The 18303-nt window shown below is 40.4% G+C and overlaps 2 protein-coding genes across 2 annotated transcripts in view; both read left to right on the top strand.

Moving 5' to 3' along the window:
* Positions 1–875: 875 nt before the first annotated feature.
* Positions 876–14026, top strand: tbcela (tubulin folding cofactor E-like a). The gene is made up of 10 exons (XM_079514122.1): positions 876–1256; positions 1471–1541; positions 3179–3394; positions 3968–4107; positions 5582–5763; positions 6680–6939; positions 10112–10238; positions 10926–11042; positions 12943–13054; positions 13651–14026. The coding sequence occupies exons 3-10, from the start codon at positions 3193–3195 to the stop codon at positions 13864–13866; spliced, it is 1356 nt and encodes a 451-aa protein (XP_079370248.1). The 5' UTR covers positions 876–1256; positions 1471–1541; positions 3179–3192; the 3' UTR covers positions 13867–14026.
* A 4206-nt stretch (positions 14027–18232) lies between these two features.
* usp2a (ubiquitin specific peptidase 2a) overlaps positions 18233–18303 on the top strand; it is a 62322-nt gene continuing 62251 nt past the window's right edge. The window contains exon 1 of the mRNA XM_079514104.1: positions 18233–18303. This exon is cut by the window's right edge and continues 136 nt beyond it. The gene's annotated coding sequence lies outside the window, so the exon portion shown is untranslated.

The following is an 18303-nucleotide window of genomic DNA, read 5'->3' as shown; positions in this document are numbered from 1 at the left end:
CTATACCAATTCAAAGCTTGACATCGACCTGGGGTTAGTTAAGAAGGGTAGAATAGTGTTAAGTATGGTAGAATTTAAGTTGAAGTTCACAATTAAAACTATTCCAATACCAGAGTGCAATTTAATTCAAATATATGTATGTCTGTGATTTAAGGCGCACATGCATTAATTACCTGTGTAATCTGCGCACCAGATTACAGATTTTGATTTACACTGTCAAGTAAAACCCCATTCCGGTTTCCATTTATGGTGGTGGGATATAAATGAATGGGTGTGTGTGGCGTGCAATTAGATGCTGATTAACGGACAACAATCGCCTATTATCTAAAACAAGCGTTTAAAAAAAACCTCGTCTATACTTATTGTAGCAAATGACGTCACTTCACTTCCGCTAGCAGAGTAATATGACAGTGGATTGTTGTAGCTTCGTTAATAAACAACACAAGGAGAGGTTCATTTACACACACAAGGTAGGTATAACCAGTTCTTTCTCAACAATTACTCCTATATCACTTATCAGTTGTGGCTGTCGTGATTATATGAGCTATTGTTTAATCCATTTGAAGCGCTGTCATCGGACGTTGATCTTGTTTTCCATCGAGATGCTTATGGGGGTCATCACCATCATCCAGTCAGTGATGATGCTGAGGCTGGACTAGAACAGTGTCAACAACAACCTCCGTCTAGTTCATCACAGCTATCACGATGGTTGAGGCTGGACTAGAACAGTGTCAACAACAACCTCCGTCTAGTTCATCACAGCTATCACGATGGTTGATGTGGACTTTTGTGTTATTAATTCAGTAGCTAATCCTTTTAAGATTTCTGCCAAATAGATTAATTCCATTTAATCCATTATTACAATGTAGCTACTGTGCATCCTTGGTCTACACTTTCATGTCAGTTTCATATCTATTCTTGATAAAATACACAATGCCATTCACAGGATTTGGGTTTCTTTTACTGTTTTCTTTTATTTTTTTCATCTTGATCTTGTTTTATATATACTGCAATCATGCACACTTTCTAAAATTACAGATATAATTTAGAATTTTAGCTTGACCACGCACCCAAAGGCACTCTTTGTTTTTGTCTGACCTTTGTTTCAGTATCATGTGCTGAGTACGTGTCAACTCCAAGCCCTCCCCTTTCTGGAAAGAGAGAGAGAGAGAGTTGACTTTAAGGACATATAACAGGAGCTCTGACTGATTGCTTTTGGAGAGAGATCTACGCATCAGCCTCGCTGCCACTCTGGAGTATGTATGACAGAGTAGCACGTAGCCTATGCCTTCTTAATCATACAAATAGACCTGCAGCAGCATTGTCTTGGGTTTCATGAGATTCATCTGCATATTTTGAGTAGACATTTATGTATGTAAATTAAATATTTTGTATCATTCAGTGAAGATGAAGATGCGAGTGAATGCTAATGTTAGATGAATGATTGGCTTCTTTTCGTTTCTTTGGCAGGCTGTCGGTGCAGAAACGGAAGAGGACAGTGAGCAGTGACAGTGGTCAGGTGGAGGGGGCCGTCACTGCAGGTAAAACAAACATTGTGTGTGTGTGTGTGTGTGTGTGTGTGTGTGTGTGTGTGTGTGTGTGTGTGTGTGTGTGTGTGTAATAATATATATATATATATATATATATATATATATATATATATATTGTATATTATATGCTACTCTGTATCGATTTCACTGTATGTCTCTCTTTACCCGTAGAATATGAATCATTTTGAACTAGACTAAACCTTGCCAGAAACCAACCTATATCTCAAGCTGTTTTTTTGAATCGCAGGCATAGTATACATGCATCTTTGTCAAATGCATATCTCCTAATTGAGTAGTTACTGAAAAAATATTAAACTATTCAGGATGAATTCTATTATAATAGAGAAACAACATTCTTAGAAGAGATGAGCTCCTCCTGTAACATAATGCAGGTGATTTTAATGTCTGTAAAAGATGAGCTCCTGCCTCCTGTAACATAATGCAGGTGATTTTAATGTCTGTAAAACACCTCAGTAGGTAAAACAGTTATGAAGGTCTGCCAGGCATATAAATAAGTTTTGTGACTTGTCAACAGAAAAGAGCCGAGCATTACAATAATAATGGATAATGTGTCTGATGGCACAGCTGCATTTGGTTTTAAATATTGTAAAACACAGCAGAACTGGGTATTTAAATAGGACAGTGCTTCTGTGTTTTGCTGATAAGCAGTACAGGACACCTCCCAGTGGCCCTCCCTGGTATAATTTGAGATTGGACCCTTTCTTATCAAGGAGAAATGCAGACCATGTATCATCAGAACATTCAGCCCAATGTCAGTTCAACCACTTAAACCCTATACACTTTGTTGTGTATAGTGCAAATATCCAATCTATTAACTCCGCTATTTTCATCACATGTTCACCTGTTTTTGTCGTATATTCGCTTATCATGAGTATGACAGTACATGCTAGCAATAGGGACGCTGGGGTTCATATGGTTAAGTCCTGTGGCAGCTGTTGTTTCTTCAGTGCACATGAACATCATCACATTATGTTAACTTCCCGAATATGAGAAAAATACTGCTTTACTGCATTGTATAAAACCAGCTGACAGATGTTGATGTGTCATCTCAGACAGAAAGCGGACTTGACTTGAACGATGGTGTCTGCCAAGCTAACAGTGCTGGCTAGAGTGCTGTCTCGTTTGCTACTGCGGGACAGCAGTAACATGTCATTGTTCCGACCTCCCGTTAGTCTGACCGATTACTATCTCACTATCTCCTAACCTCAGTCTTAACCGGCCACATAGGTCGCTAACCCTAACCTCAGTCTTAACCGGCCACGTAGGTCGCTAACCCTAACCCCAGTCTTAAAAGGCCACATAGGTCGCTAACCCTAACCTCAGTCTTAACCGGCCACATAGGTCGCTAACCCTAACCTCAGTCTTAACCGGCCACGTAGGTCGCTAACCCTAACCCCAGTCTTAAAAGGCCACATAGGTCGCTAACCCTAACCTCAGTCTTAACCGGCCACATAGGTCGCTAACCCTAACCTCAGTCTTAACCGGCCACGTAGGTCGCTAACCCTAACCTCAGTCTTAACCGGCCACGTAGGTCGCTAACCCTAACCCCAGTCTTAAAAGGCCACATAGGTCGCTAACCCTAACCTCAGTCTTAATCGGCCACGTAGGTCAGACTAACGGGATGTCGGACTTATGGGCAGTCCCCGGGATGGCGGAGGGAGAAGTCGGAATGTGGGAGGGAGCCATGGAGCCTTCTGAGGGCCGTACATTCATGGAGGTGATCAGTGAGAAGTACAGTCCGGAGAACTTCCCGACCCGCCGCGGACCTGGCATGGGTATAGTGGTGGTGCCCACAGCGGGTCCCCAGGGCTCTCCCATGAAAGGTGAGCTGGAGAAGCTGAACACACTGATTGTTAACCGATGAATGGACATACTGGGCCTTTATTGCTGTCTTTATTCCCTCTCTTCTATTGTTCATGCTTTATCTGCTGTTTACTTCATTCATAAACAGTGTTGGAAGGAAAGTAACTAAAGTAACTTATTACTTAAAGTAATGTTATTACCTTTTTCCAGTGAATAGTAATATAACTAATTTTGAGTAATAATATTACTAATGTTACTATTTTCCAAAAGTAACTATTTACTATTTTCACGAGGCTTGGTGGTACTGACTGAGTGTTTATTCATAATGGTAGACTGGGTTAGGATGGAGTTGCTTTGCAGGCTGCAAAGCTAGTTTCTGTCCCAAGAAACTAGCTAGCCTAGCCACCGTATTTGCTGCGCTCAGGGAAAACAGAGCAGCTGAATTATTTGTTTTGATTAGGTGTGGAGTGGTGCTCGTTTGATCCACGGCTAGAAAGCTGTTTCAACCAATCAGATTGCCTCCTCGAAACGACCTGTTGTATAATAACCTTTCCAACACAGTGTTCATGAAAACGTCTGCCACTCAATTCCAGATCGCCTGAACCTCCCCATTTGTCTGGTGTTGAATGACTGTGGGATCAGCCGGGCAGGTGACCAGACGGAGATCGCAGCCTTCTGTGCCCATGTGATGGAGCTGGACCTGTCCCACAACAACCTGAGGGACTGGCATGAGGTTAACTGGGCTCTGATTGGTCAGACCATTCCCAGAAAGACTTACCAGACAAATATAGCAAACTATGAAGAAAGAAAATACGTCTTAGCAGTTTTTAAGTACTTTATTACAGACCATAGCCTACTTGGTGGTCTGGCATGTCTAGTCCATTGCCTATACGTCTCACAGTATAATTGGCATTACTCCTGACCATTTTCCAAAGCATTCCGTGGTTTGTTTGATTTTCAAAGATGCCACAAAACCCTGTTCATTACAGTATGGTATGAACATCAGCTTTCATAGAATTGGAAGTTGCTTGAGATATGTAATTCAACACTAAATATCATTACATGGTTATTTATTTAAAAGTTATGTTATTGTGTTTTATTGCACTTTAAAGGTCCTACACCATGAATTTCAACTTTTCCCATTTGTTTGTCTTTTTGGGGCTTTTGTGTCTTCTATCCCCACAAATACCCAATTTTGAACAATCAAGCTTTCTCATCATATATGGGTGGGTATTTATGGAAATTGGTCTCAGAACAGGCCAACTGATTTGGTGGTACCAGTGATGTCATATGTATCGCCCTACTTGGTATAATCCCTCCCCCTCTGGTCTCTCCAGTCCTAAATTAGAATTTCCTCTTTTTGTTTACAATGTCCACTATTGCCCAGAGCGGCTGGCCAACGTTGAAGCCGCCGAGCCTACTGGTCAAAGCGTTTTTTTGCCTTGATTTAGCACGCATAAACCCTGCGCAGCTGGGGTTTAACATGGAACGCTCGTTAGCACTTCCACATTTTGCCCACCAAATTTTACTGCAGCTGAAACTGCTTTAGAAGTCCGACAGAAATGACTTGAACTGGTGATTTAGGCTCAAACCATTAGAAATTAATTTGAGGTACATAAACAATATGATATTAAACATTAAATAAATGATTATTATTTTTTTAATAGTTTTTATCCCACCATTTTGCAACCCATTTTTTTCACCCAGTGTCAATTATCTAATGTAATCCTGGGCGCTACACTTCCTCTGCCAACCTGGGGGGGCAGCAGACTGACCTCATGCTTCCTTCTATGCATGAGGAGTCCAAGCTGCTTCTTTTCACCGTAGCGCGTGGAAGGAACACGTTATTCCGACCAGTTCCTTTTCCCCTCCATCAGGCACCCCGGCTGGCCAGGGGTTAAATACAGTTTTGAAATGGTGTACTTCCTTTATCGTGCGGATTGATTGGAAATGTCAATATTCAAACATCCATGACTTACTAACTATGTATGTTCTGTAAAGTTTGAAAGACTTTGGAGAAATGTAAACCAATGCTAAAATCTAAAATAATGGGGAAATGGTCAATGTTTATGGTATGATATATGGCTGAAGACAATGACATGCATGTATTGACCCCAATATGGTCCTTCAAGGCAGCTCATGCACAAGTCTGCAGTGCTCTCCACCCCTGGATTGATCTTGTTTGTTTGTGTTTTGTCTGTTTTCAGATAAGTAAGATTGTGTCCAACATCCCAAACCTAGATTTCCTCAACCTGAGCTCCAACCCCCTGGCGGGTGTAACGCTGGAGCCACACTTCGCAGAGGTCTTCTCCCGCGTCCGACGCCTTGTCCTCAACAACACACAAGTGTCATGGAACACTGTTGCCACATTTGCACAGGAGATGCCTGAGTAGGATAGCTTTGTTCTATTCTATAGTGTACCGCTCCCCCACTTTGAGAAACATTGATAAACATTCATTATCCTGTTACCTCTGAGTTACAGCCTATATTAATTAGTTTAGCTTGAGAACCAGTTCTCTGGTCTAAAGTGTTGTGCTGTGGCGATAGTAATACAAGATAATTGAACGGTTTAAAAAGAATGATGTGGTCACCTTATTGACTTGCATTGCTAAAGTACAAAATGCTAACAGGAAAAAGAAAGTTCTCAGATAGAAGTTCTCAGAAACAAAAGTGCTATTGTAAGAATTTTTCAGTGAGACTTTGCAAAGTGATAAAATAGGTGCCTTGTGTTTTGTCCTATACACTCTGTCTTGCGTCTGTGTGTGGTTAGGCCTGTCACAATTATTAAATAATCGCAATTATTTGAGATAATTGCAATTATTTTGCATAATAGTCATAATCGTTTCAATGTTGAAAAATTGGCATACATTTTCAAAAAAAATAGTGTCAATAGCTGGGCTACATGCTCACAAAGCAGTGCATAGCTTGTAGATTGTTTTTAGAAAGTTATTACATATGTCAGTAATTTATTTTTATATTTAAGTGATTTGTCATATTTGCCCTGTGCAATTTCTGTTTATGAAGCCTAAACGCCAACATTTGCTCCAATGTTCAAAGCCAAAAAACACAATTACATCATTAATCGCAATTATCTTAGTGACAATCGTAAGTAAAAATGTTATGATGGAGACTGACAGCCGTGTGTGTGTGTGTGTGTGTGTGTGTGTGTGTGTGTGTGTGTGTGTGTGTGTGTGTGTGTGTGTGTGTGTGTGTGTGTGTGTGTGTGTGTGTGTGTGTGTGTGTGTGTGTGTGTGTGTGTGTGTGTGTGTGTGTGTGTGTGTGTGTGTGGTGTGACTGGTCTCTAGGCTGGAGGAGCTGTTCCTATGCCTTAACGAGTACACCAGTGTGTCAGCCTCCGCTGTGCCCTGCAGCACCACGCTGCGTCTGCTGCACATCACTGACAACAACCTCCAGGACTGGGCTGAGGTTCGCAAGTTTGGCGCCATGTTCCCCAGGCTGGACACGTTGGTCATGGCCAACAACAACCTGGCCTCCATCGAAGACAGCGCGGACCTCCTCCAGCGCCTCTTCCCCAGCCTACGCTACATCAACATGAACAACGCAGGTTGGGATCACTGACATTATTGTTAATTGCTTTCTCCTTGCATATTTGTCTGGTAATTGGTCAGTGTTTGCCAGTTACAAAATACCAGTGGTTCTAAAAAAGAAAAAAAACATTTACATGTCAACCCCCATCTGAAAAGAGAAGATTTGTGCTGCAAAATTATTAATTATTTTTCACAAATTGTCAAACATTTTACATTACTATTGTGCTATTACATTACTTTTTAACCCATTCAAGGGGAATACCACTCATTTTCAACATTGAACTATGTCATTAATATACCTTAGTATACGAGTTGTTGGAAATCCCTTCAATGTTGAAAATGAGTGGTATTCCCCTTTAAGACATTAGGCAGATTCTACAAAGGCCTTCTAAATCAGTAGTTCTCAAACTTTCAAGATTTTTGCAAAATATTTTGAATATCCAACAATAAAATCTAAAATTACACAGATTCTATATTAACTAATTTAGTTTCTGACCCCCTGTGAACACCCTCAAGGACCCCTGGAAGTACCCAGACCCCACTTTGAGAACCACTTGAAATACATACATTATGGTCCCGCCTGTCCTTTTGTCTGGCCATCTAATTTTACATAACTAGACAATACGTTTAAAAAAGGTTTATTATGGGACCAGGAAGAACTGATTATCTGGGCTCATGCATTATAAAATGATATTGACCACAAGCACCGCCAACACCTTAGGCATGCATTCAGCTGAGCACATCCTCTAATTTTAGTATGTTACGTATTTAACAAACGTTTGCTGATGAAACTAGCACATTCACACAGCATCCATTTTGATTAGTTTAATAGTTAACCTGGAATTATTGTTGATACTCTATTGTTGATCTGTCAGGAATGTAGCGTTCTTCTTTTACTAGGGGTGTGATCGATGTACAGTATGACAAACTTGGCCTTGGCCTTCAAGGCAACCATTGTCATAACTGCCTTTTTAGAGTAAAGTTTGACATAGAATAAAAGCATAATACGGCAATATGTGCCTGACCATATATTTGTCCAGGGAAGGCTGACAGAGCTCTTATTTATTTACCTTTAGCACAACAGACATTCACACAGACCTCTATCTATGAACCGTTTTGGGTTGATTGTCTTGTTCAAAGCTTGATACAAAGTTTGATTCTACTTAATTTAACTTGATTCATTTGAATATGAAAGATTTGTATTGTTACATTACAGCTAATAAATAATAATAACCATCATAATAATCATAATAATAATACATTTTATTTGTAACACACTTCATATTTGTTTGTGATCAAGTTACAACACACTTCATATTTAACACAAATTCCCAAAGGGCTACATTGCAAAAAAGAAGACATTTTATGTATAATACACAAGAGTAAAATTACATGGCAATAATGTATGATTGTATGTGTGGAGCTGCCTCTACTCACACAGACTGCTTCTACTCACAGGCAGACAGGCAGTTGGGGGGATTGAGGATTAGCCTTTTCAAAGCTTATTATTGTTCTTCTTCCTGGCCTGCTCATTCTTAAACCTGATTGTCTGGGGGAAGTAGCAATTTCACAGCCTACTACTGGCGGCCTTGTGGCTGTGAAGCCACTTGCCAAGTGGCTGGCAGAAAACATGTTAGTCATGGGAGGTGGACGTGTGTTTATTTGCTGTTCTCACCACATGTTTTGCCAACTGGTTTTGTGATTTTTTTGTTGTGGTCTGCTTCTCTAGCCTTCAGGATAAATTTGACTTGACTACTGTAAGTAGCATTGCAACTCACAGCAAGTCATGACACATCAAAATCCAAATGATACTTTAAATTATATTAGAAAGAAATGATGTGTCAGACCGTAGGAAATAAAAGCCATGCTGATTCATATAAAAGGAAAAACATATTGGTGAATCGTCAATTCCGTTATGACTCAGCCAGACAAGGCATGGTCACATTTAAAGGAAAACTGTTCTGTTTCTACGCCTGTCCATTTAGGGATTCAGCGATCAGATAAATGGATCCATTTGGCTTCCTTCTTTCACTGTTGAACACAGTTGAATCACTGCTGGCTCCTCTGTTGCAATGCATTGGTTCAAGAACCCCCAGTTTGGTATGCATTTAGGCCACGTACCCCCATGACTCCTGGGGGTCCTCGGACTCCACTTTGGCACTGATTTATAGAAGGGAAAGTAATCAATCCATCCATCCTGCAGGAAGATGTGTTGGTTATATCATAGCCTATTTATAGCAATAAGCACCATTATCTGTCTTCACAACACGGTGAACACAGATCCATATCAGTTCTACAATGTTCTGATCTATTGAAATGGGGCAATTGTGACATTGATTGATTGAATACTATAGTCAGAAATGTAAACAACACGAGGTACAGTCAGACACAAAAGGATAACACAAAAGGTCCTGGGAACTTGTTTCCAGTGTGGTCCTATGTGTTCAATTCATCAACATAACATGTAAACTAGAAAAGTCGCAATATTGAAAAATTGCAAAGTGTGGTTGCCGCAGTCGCTTACATAGGCCCCTCCCATATTGTCAGCCAATTACAATGTCACATTACCCCTTCTGCCCCTGCAAGGGAATTTATGTCTTTATAAACGATTGTAAAACATAGATTGGTTACGTAACCAACAACAGCCAATTAGCTACTACAAACGTTATGCAAAGCTCGGCCAATCACAGCGGAAGTTAGGTAGGTTACTCCCGAGTGGCGACACGCTTTGATCTCGCCGCAAAGCGGGTGCCTATGGGCTATAGTTCCAAACATTGGAACTATCCCATTGAGATAGAATGAGCACTTCCGCATACCATTATTACAATGGGAGTCAACGCTAGTGTTGCCACTCTCTTACTATATTACTCTGGGTTACTCCAGAAGAATAATAAAGTGTGACAATAACTATAGTCTGGTTGCCCTTTGGTCAACCACACTAATAACACAGAAATACATATCAATATATATATATATATATATACTCCTACATGTACACTATATGTACATGTAGGAGAAAAAGAGAAAATTGTTCGGCAGTGAAGGGACCGAGATAATTGGGCCAAAAATAATAATAAAACATCTCCATGCTTCTCTTCATACTGTGTTCTTTGACGCAGGCCTTGATAGTGTCTCTCTGTGGCTCGCCTCATACCGGTATTTACTTTGTATGTGCATGTGTTTTCTCAGCTCTCAGCCGTTGGGAAGACATCGAGAAGCTGAACTGTTTCCCTAAGCTAGAGGAGGTGCGACTGCAGGGTATCCCCTTACTGCAGACCTACACCAACACGGAGCGCCGCAGCCTTATGCTAGCACAGTGAGTCCCCGTGTGAGCTCTTTGTGACACTAAGGTGTCACACAGAGGCTGGAGTGCCTCTTATACAACTTGCAGGTATGCCAGTGGTGGAAGAAGTACTCACATTTTGTACTTATTAGTGATGCGTGGGCCAGTCCGTTGACCTCAGGTCCCGCGGGTTGACCCACAGGGCGGGCGGACAGGTCAATGGTTCCAGTGCAATTATCACGGACGGGTTGACACCACTCTCACGCAAAATATAAAAGTAATCACATGCTCTGGTTTTGTCTTTATTCTTAATAAGAATAAGAATAAACAATAAAACAGTTTTAATACACTTTGGGTATAAACTTGAAGATTATTTTCTAACAGGACAGGGACAGGGAAATGTGAATAGTCTACTCTAAAATATGAATTGTCTATCCTAAAATGGAACCTATATGGGGCTGAATTTATGATTTTGTTCCGTTCGCTCCCGTTTCCTCACCTGATTGTAAATGTGCTCTTCCGTAAAGGGCCCATAGCATGAGTAGGCCTAACAAAAATCGGAACATTATGAACGAAATGCTGCACACTGTGCACAGATGGAAAATATATAGAGTATATAAAAGTATAAGTATATAAAAAGTAAGTATATAAAAAGTATATATAAAAATATTTAAAAGTGAAAATATATAACTTTTTTTTTAATGTATTTGTATCCTGCAGGCTTCCCACAGTATCATTACTAAATGGCAGCGTTGTGACTGATGGGGATAGAGAAGATGCAGAGAGGTTCTTCATCCGATACCATGTGGATTACCCTGAGGAGGAGCTTCCTTACAGGTACTGTTATGTACCCTGAGGAGGAGCTTCCTTACAGGTACTGTAGTACCCTGAGGAGGAGCTTCCTTACAGGTACTGTAGAGTACCCTGAGGAGGAGCTTCCTTACAGGTACTGTAGAGTACCCTGAGGAGGAGCTTCCTTACAGGTACTGTAGAGTACCCTGAGGAGGAGCTTCCTTACAGGTACTGTAGAGTACCCTGAGGAGGAGCTTCCTTACAGGTACTGTAGAGTACCCTGAGGAGGAGCTTCCTTACAGGTACTGTAGAGTACCCTGAGGAGGAGCTTCCTTACAGGTACTGTAGAGTACCCTGAGGAGGAGCTTCCTTACAGGTACTGTAGAGTACCCTGAGGAGGAGCTTCCTTACAGGTACTGTAGAGTACCCTGAGGAGGAGCTTCCTTACAGGTACTGTAGTGTACCCTGAGGAGGAGCTTCCTTACAGGTACTGTAGAGAAGGGGTTCTCAACGTTTTTGGCCGGGGACCCCCGGAAATGCTTTGGCAATGTCTCGGGACCCCCGCCCCGCCCCCTCCCGACCCCCAATATAAATTGACTGCTTCAATAACCTTAATAATACACCATAAATAAATACTGAAACCAGATATAATCATTAGGGAAGGTGTATGCATGTATGCATACATGCATACATGCATAGATGCATGTATGCATCTATTCTACGTCCGAGCATAGACATGGTAGCGGTAACGCCCCGCCTGCCTACCGACACTGCCCGTCTTGCCAGACTGTCCTCCGAGACGCGAGGTTACTCCGTGGTGGGAAATAATACAAGTACAAGAGAATGACAGCTTGGCATGCGCGACAGTAACTTGTAACTTAGATTTTTGTAGAAGAGGCAAACTAATATTGTTTTTGCCGTTTGCTTTGATTGAATGATTGATTGAACATGTATTTGTATGATTTGATTTGGGTGTGTTCAAAATTCAAGTGTTAGTGTTGATTATCGTGTATTAATCTAATTATAGTAAACTAATACTATTATACTAAAAAAGATCAAGGGAAAAGAGACCTTTTTACAGTACAATAATGTTTCAAGTTTACACTGTTTAAACGGCATACCGTATATTACTTTGCCTCTTCTACAAAACATAAAAGTTACTGTCGCGCGTGCCGAGCTGTCATTCTCTTGTATTATATCATACTTGTATTATTTATTTATTTCCCACCACGGAGTAACCTTGCGGCAGACTATCCAGCATGTATCTTCCACCTCGGAGGAAAGTCTGGAAAGGCTGGCAGTGTCGGTAGGCCAATCAGAGGCAGGCGGGGCGTTACCATGCCTATGCTCGGACATAGAATAGATATACATACGCGTAGATTACCCTGAGGAGGAGCTTCCTTTCAGATACTGTTGACCACTCTTTCGTGACAGTGGATCGAGACCCATTTGTGGGTCGCAGACATTTTTATGGGTCCCTTTTATTTATGTTTTGTTTCCTACATTTTGTTTTTAAGTATTATTATTGTGAGCTGCGTTGATCACGGCTACTATTTTGGCAGTGACGAAACTGACTTATGTGGATGGTCAAGACTGATATGAGGTTAGGGGACTTATGTGGCCAGTTAAGACTGATGTTAGGGTAAAAGTTAGGATTAGATTTAGTGTTAGGGTTAATGTTGGACAACACGCCTCGTTACTGTCAAAACAGTAGCCGTGATCAACGCACAGAATGCAGCTACTGAGATCTTGATAGGTCAGTAGACGGCTACTGAGACCATTCAATGATCTGATTAAACGTGATTTTGTCCCTTTCACTGCATTGATTATTGATACCATTCGAACCGAGTGATTTTGTACACTCTCAGAGTTATGGGGGTCCTTTAAAAAGGTTTGAGAACCACTGGTGTAGAGACTGTGAAACCTCTCTCCTCTCCCTCTGAAGATACCACTGCCTGGTCACCAAGTACGGGAAGCTAGAGCCGCTGGCAGAAATTGACCTTCGACCGCGCTGCCATGCCCAGGTGGAGGTGCACTGCGAGGATAAAGTGGAGCAGGTAGGTTTTTTTCTTTCTTTCTTTTTTAGTTTTGGTCAGGTTTGCTGTCACTTAAGCAGCATGAAACCCTAGGCTGTTTTGTAGTTCCAGGTCCAGTTAAAAACTACAGCAGGTTGAAAACAGGCAGGCTATTAAGCAAAGCACCTTATAAAATGTATATTGGGTGCATTAGATTTAGGTGTGCCCAGAGCTATGGGTAACCTGTGAATGTGCAAGCGTAGGCTCTAGGCAGTAGTCAACAGTTTCGGCAATGGCTTGCAGGCTATTTTTTCACCTATAATATAATGGCCAAAATAGAGACACCAGGATTATCACGATTTACTCTTTCATATGCACCTGCTGTTACTTCTGGTCTTTTTCTGCCTGGCTCATAAAAAATTGATGTTACAATATCATTATTCAAGTGCATATCCTTCCATATTCCATCTACTCTCTGGGTACTGTAACTTTAACCCTTGCAGTCATTACAGTAGGTTGTGTATAATGTTGCCTATCTAGGAATGATTGCACTACTGCAATAATTGCAAGTTGATCAGGATAATAGCTTCAGCAACACTGCTGAAATAAAATAATAATAATGTCGGACTCTTTATTAGGTGAACATCCGCTTGGACCAGACTGTGGCAGAGCTGAGGAAACAGCTGAGAAAGGTGGTCCAGCTCTCCACCAATAACATGAGGATCTATTACATCGACAAGGATGTGTGCAGCGCCTTCGGACCAGAGGAGATGAACATATACAGCTCCCGCGCTCTCCACTCCTACAGCATCCGTGACGGCGATGAGATTCTGGTGGTGCCCAAGACCAAGTGACTAAATGTGAAAATGTAAGATTCCATGAACCACCTCACCGTGGAGTGTGGTTTGCTGGTACTACAGTGGACTGCCTAAAAGCTCTGCCTGGAAATGGACCCACTGGTCTGGACTCTGGATGGAGTTACGTATGTTTTTCTTTATTTCAATCAAGCTTTATTTGAAGGCATCTGTTGAAGTCAATGGACAAATCTGTTGCAAAGGAGACCAGGCCAAGAAAGCAACCCCCCCCCCCCACACACACACACACACACACTAAAGCACCTACAGTACAGTACATACAGTAGGCAAGTATCCAAAGCTCCACACTTGACCTTCTGTTGAAACATCCTAACCCAAATCAGTAATGGCACAATGTGGCAGAATGCAGAGATCAAGTACAGTATATATGCTTTAGCATAATGTAACAACGTGTACATGCTATTTAGATGAGAGTATGTTATGAACAATGGAGCACTTAAATACTGACCAGGATGTTTGTGTATTACAGTGCCATACACACTTACAGTACTGTATGTACAATTGTACATACACACACACACATGCGTGCGTGCCCGCATGCACGCATGTACACAGTATGCATGCTCGCACGCACACACACACACACACACACACACACACACACACACACACACACATATGTGTGTCTTGTTGTGTGCTGCCCTCCACAGGCCATCACATGTTTCAGCCTAAACTCCCTGGCCTTGATACCATGATAGCCAACCACAAGCCTTGTGGCCTTGAATACAGCAGATGAGGATTGTGTCTACTGAAATGAGATGAAACACAAGACACAGGGACAAGTAGAGTACCTGAAGACAATCTCAAATTGCATACTCCAGTCCTGATAAAGGCACAAAGTGTATTTCAAAGTGATGATGTAATTGGGGATTTGATCAAATTCAGAAATGCTTATTTCATTTAATAATAGTCTCAAGAGAAACTGCTTTATTATAAGTGTCAAATTGTTTGATGTCTTATTTTGATCAGTTTGATTGAATGTTGTAGCAGTATGGGTTACATAATTTGTCACTGGCTTACATTCATCAATTCTGAGCAAACAAGATCATGAGTAATCATCCTGGTTCAGGCTGATCTGTCCATCATATGTGATTCTCCATCACATGAACACAAATTATGATATTTAATATTGTACTTTTTATAGGATTCCATTTGAATTTGTATGGACTAATGTGGCATTTCCCTTTTGTATATTTTTTATTTAATATATTTAATTGTATTAGCATATTTGTTAATTTATTTTCCTGTGTGATTATGTAACTGGGGGTTATTTTTATGTAATCATGTATTGCTTTTTAAGCATAACCAGTAATGCCCCCACACGTTTGAAGGGTTCTGTGTATCCTTACTCCTCCTTCATCTACCGATGTGTTCATGAAAGTTTGTTGGTGAGTTATACCTCTATATATATATACCCTATGCCACTGTTTCCTCAGCCCAGAACAAGTGTAATCTACATTTCCTACATATCCACAAGTTCATTCTGCATAGTATTCCTTTCCTCACCAAAGATTGTTCATCAATGCATTATTGTTATATATTATTCTTGTGAGATAGATGTGTAATAATGTATTCATTAATAATCCTGCCTTCAGTGTAATTTATGCTTTGTTGCATAATGATGTTGCTTGCCCAAAATCTGTCATTTTTGGCATGCGATTAAGAGTAGTCTAGGCTTTAAGAGAACCACTGATGCTTGGTGCTATGTTCGCATGGCAACAGACAGTAAACTGTTTTTTGACAACAGAAAATACATGTCAAAGCTACAATATCATCCGTTAAAGTATACAGTACATTGAAATATATAGTACCAGAACATATTTAGAGACTTATTGGAATTATATATCCTGGGGTTTTATGTTTTATTTGTACTTTGAAGATTATTGTCGCTTACTGTATTTTACAGTACTAACACTAGGATATTTATCTCTACATAATTGGACTACTCAGTGAATGTTCTTGTTGCTCAGTGTGTTTTGGCCTCAGTTTTTGTCCGAAGACAACTATCACTCTGTAGAGACTCTGTAGATCCCCTCCTATGATAACTTACTAATGTTTGTTATATATCACTACTGCTATAGCCTACTTGAATATTAGCATAATTACAGGATGGTATTGTAACACAATGGTAAACAGATTCAGTAAAAACAATGTAATAACTGCGGATACAGATATTTTAAATGAAAATCAGTGAGGTTGTGGCATTGGTACCTACCAGCCCCCCTCACTCAGTCATTGCTGTGCAATTTCCCTCTATTGCAATTCTAAACTAGCTTTAGTGTAGCATGAACATAGCCATAGAACATGCAGAGAAAGGCACCTGTGTTGGCACAGACTGTCCTGAGAACATTGTTTGTTCATTTGTCTGACAATTAATGTGACATTTGTTTAAAGTGTAAAACTGTCGCTTAGAGTGTAGTAACTTTTCGGATGAGTGCATTTTTGGCATGCATGTCATGTGTTTCTTTTGTGTGATAAAGGTGTACAAACTGTACATTTACATAACGATGCACTCTTCTTTCCACTAGCTGTACAGTATGTAGGGTATTGTCTAAATATCCAGACTGCTCTTCTTATATTGTGGTCTGAGTTTGTTTTCCCTGTTGTCTTCATTTTTCTGTTTTGTTATTTATTTTATTATAATTTATTTTATGAATAATTTAAAATGAAATGTATCCCGTCGTCTTTGTGGCTGTCAACCCTGCCATAAGCCTAATGTGATCTTTAAGCCATCTTACACCCACTTAAAGAAAATCAGGTATATACCATACACATGATCTTTAATTGAAGTTGTGCACAATTTATTTTGTGAAAAGAAAACTTGAATTCCTTTGCTGTGATTGATTTTGCTGTTTTGGTGTAATGGAACCTCCATTTTTGTGTCACCACATTGGCATTGGTAATAAAGTTTGAGCCAAAGCCATTTGTCTAACATTGTTTTAACCTGTAATCCTGTATAGAAACCTGGCAGCTATACAGTAAATCTAAATGTATGTAAATCTACAACACTCAATGGATAATTGATGTTACAGGCAAGTGTGCACAGTGGCCCAGCTGGTAGTCTGCCTTTTGCATTTGTGTCCCAGAGACAGAGCCGTCTTCGATTTAGAAATCAATTCGACTTGGAAGTTTATTTTTTTTAAATCCAAATTATTCTTATTTTTACATTTTGGTAAAAATGTAACACTTTGGTGGCCACAGTTGTTAACTGTTTAGAATCCATCCTGCAGGAGGAGACCCTGCAGGTTTAATTCCAGGTCAGTCACATTTCACCAGTAATTTAAGCTGACCAATTCACTCAACTATACATGACATGGTAAATGGTGCATTTATATAGCGCCTTTATCCAAGGCGCTTTACATAGATTGTGCATTACATTCACCCATTAACACACACATTCATAAACTGATGGCGGCGGAAACCATGCAAGGTACCAACCAGCACATCAGGAGCAATTAGGGGTTCAGTGTCTTGCTCAAGGACACTTCGACACTAACTCTGGGGGAGCCTGGGTTCGAACTGGCGACCTTGCGGTTACCATCTGGAAACTCTACCCCTGAGCCACCGCCGCCCTGTCTGTTTGGCATTTATGGAAGTGTGAAAATGTGTTTCAAATTATCTAGACAGGAACAAGTACACCGGTGTCATCTTTCTCCTACTGAGATAGTATGTGTAGCGAAAGATGCATTAAATAATCTTAATAAAATGACAGTCTACTTCTGTTAATAAACATTTATGGAATCAGAATAGTTGTAGGTATATAGACTAGAATAGGTTGTAATTATATCCAATGTTGCATTGAAAGCATGGGGAAAGTAAACTATATATATATATATATATATATATATATATATATATATATATATATATATATATATATAATTTTACTTGCAGTTCAACATAAAACACAATATTACCTTGCCCTGTAGACAAATTATTTCATGTCTTGTTTCATTGTCAACGCATTGGCTTAAAGAACAACCTATCAAAATGCATCTGAGCCCTCGCCTCGGTCTCTGCGTCTGTTTTTATTTGATCAAATTAACTAATTGCTGTTGTCACTCTCAGCCGTCGCCTCTCGTTCAGGTTGCCTCTACATCTGCATTGATGTTCTACAGTGCAGGTAGGCCTACCATCAAAGGTTGTCATTTTATTTTTTATTTTTTTTAACAGCAGCTTGTTTTTCCTCAATGAAATTAATCTGAGCTGTTTACGTTCGTCACCAAGGCGATGGTGTGGTAGGCGGTCCGGTAGTGACGTTTGCGAAGGAGACTAGACCAATCAGAAATGTTTCTTTCCCTAGACTGACGTCAGCCGTTAAAGAGAAAAAGAACCGTTACTTGGTTGCTAAAAACTCTGGAACTGCAAGAGGCCATGGTGGCTGGGCAACGACTTCTGTTGAGATGAAGGCACATG

This window comes from Electrona antarctica, assembly GCF_951216825.1.
Source record: "Electrona antarctica genome assembly, chromosome: 11".
Classification (NCBI taxonomy): Eukaryota; Metazoa; Chordata; class Actinopteri; order Myctophiformes; family Myctophidae; genus Electrona; species Electrona antarctica.
This window is presented reverse-complemented; position numbering and strand designations above follow the sequence as displayed.

Excerpts from the sequence above, each read along its gene's own strand:
- tbcela (XM_079514122.1), top strand. The coding sequence starts at position 3,193 with ATGTCGGACTTATGGGCAGTCCCCGGGATGGCGGAGGGAGAAGTCGGA. Across the intron at positions 5,764-6,679 it reads TTTGCACAGGAGATGCCTGA|GCTGGAGGAGCTGTTCCTAT; the intron begins GTAGGATAGCTT and ends ACTGGTCTCTAG. Across the intron at positions 10,239-10,925 it reads CGCAGCCTTATGCTAGCACA|GCTTCCCACAGTATCATTAC; the intron begins GTGAGTCCCCGT and ends TGTATCCTGCAG.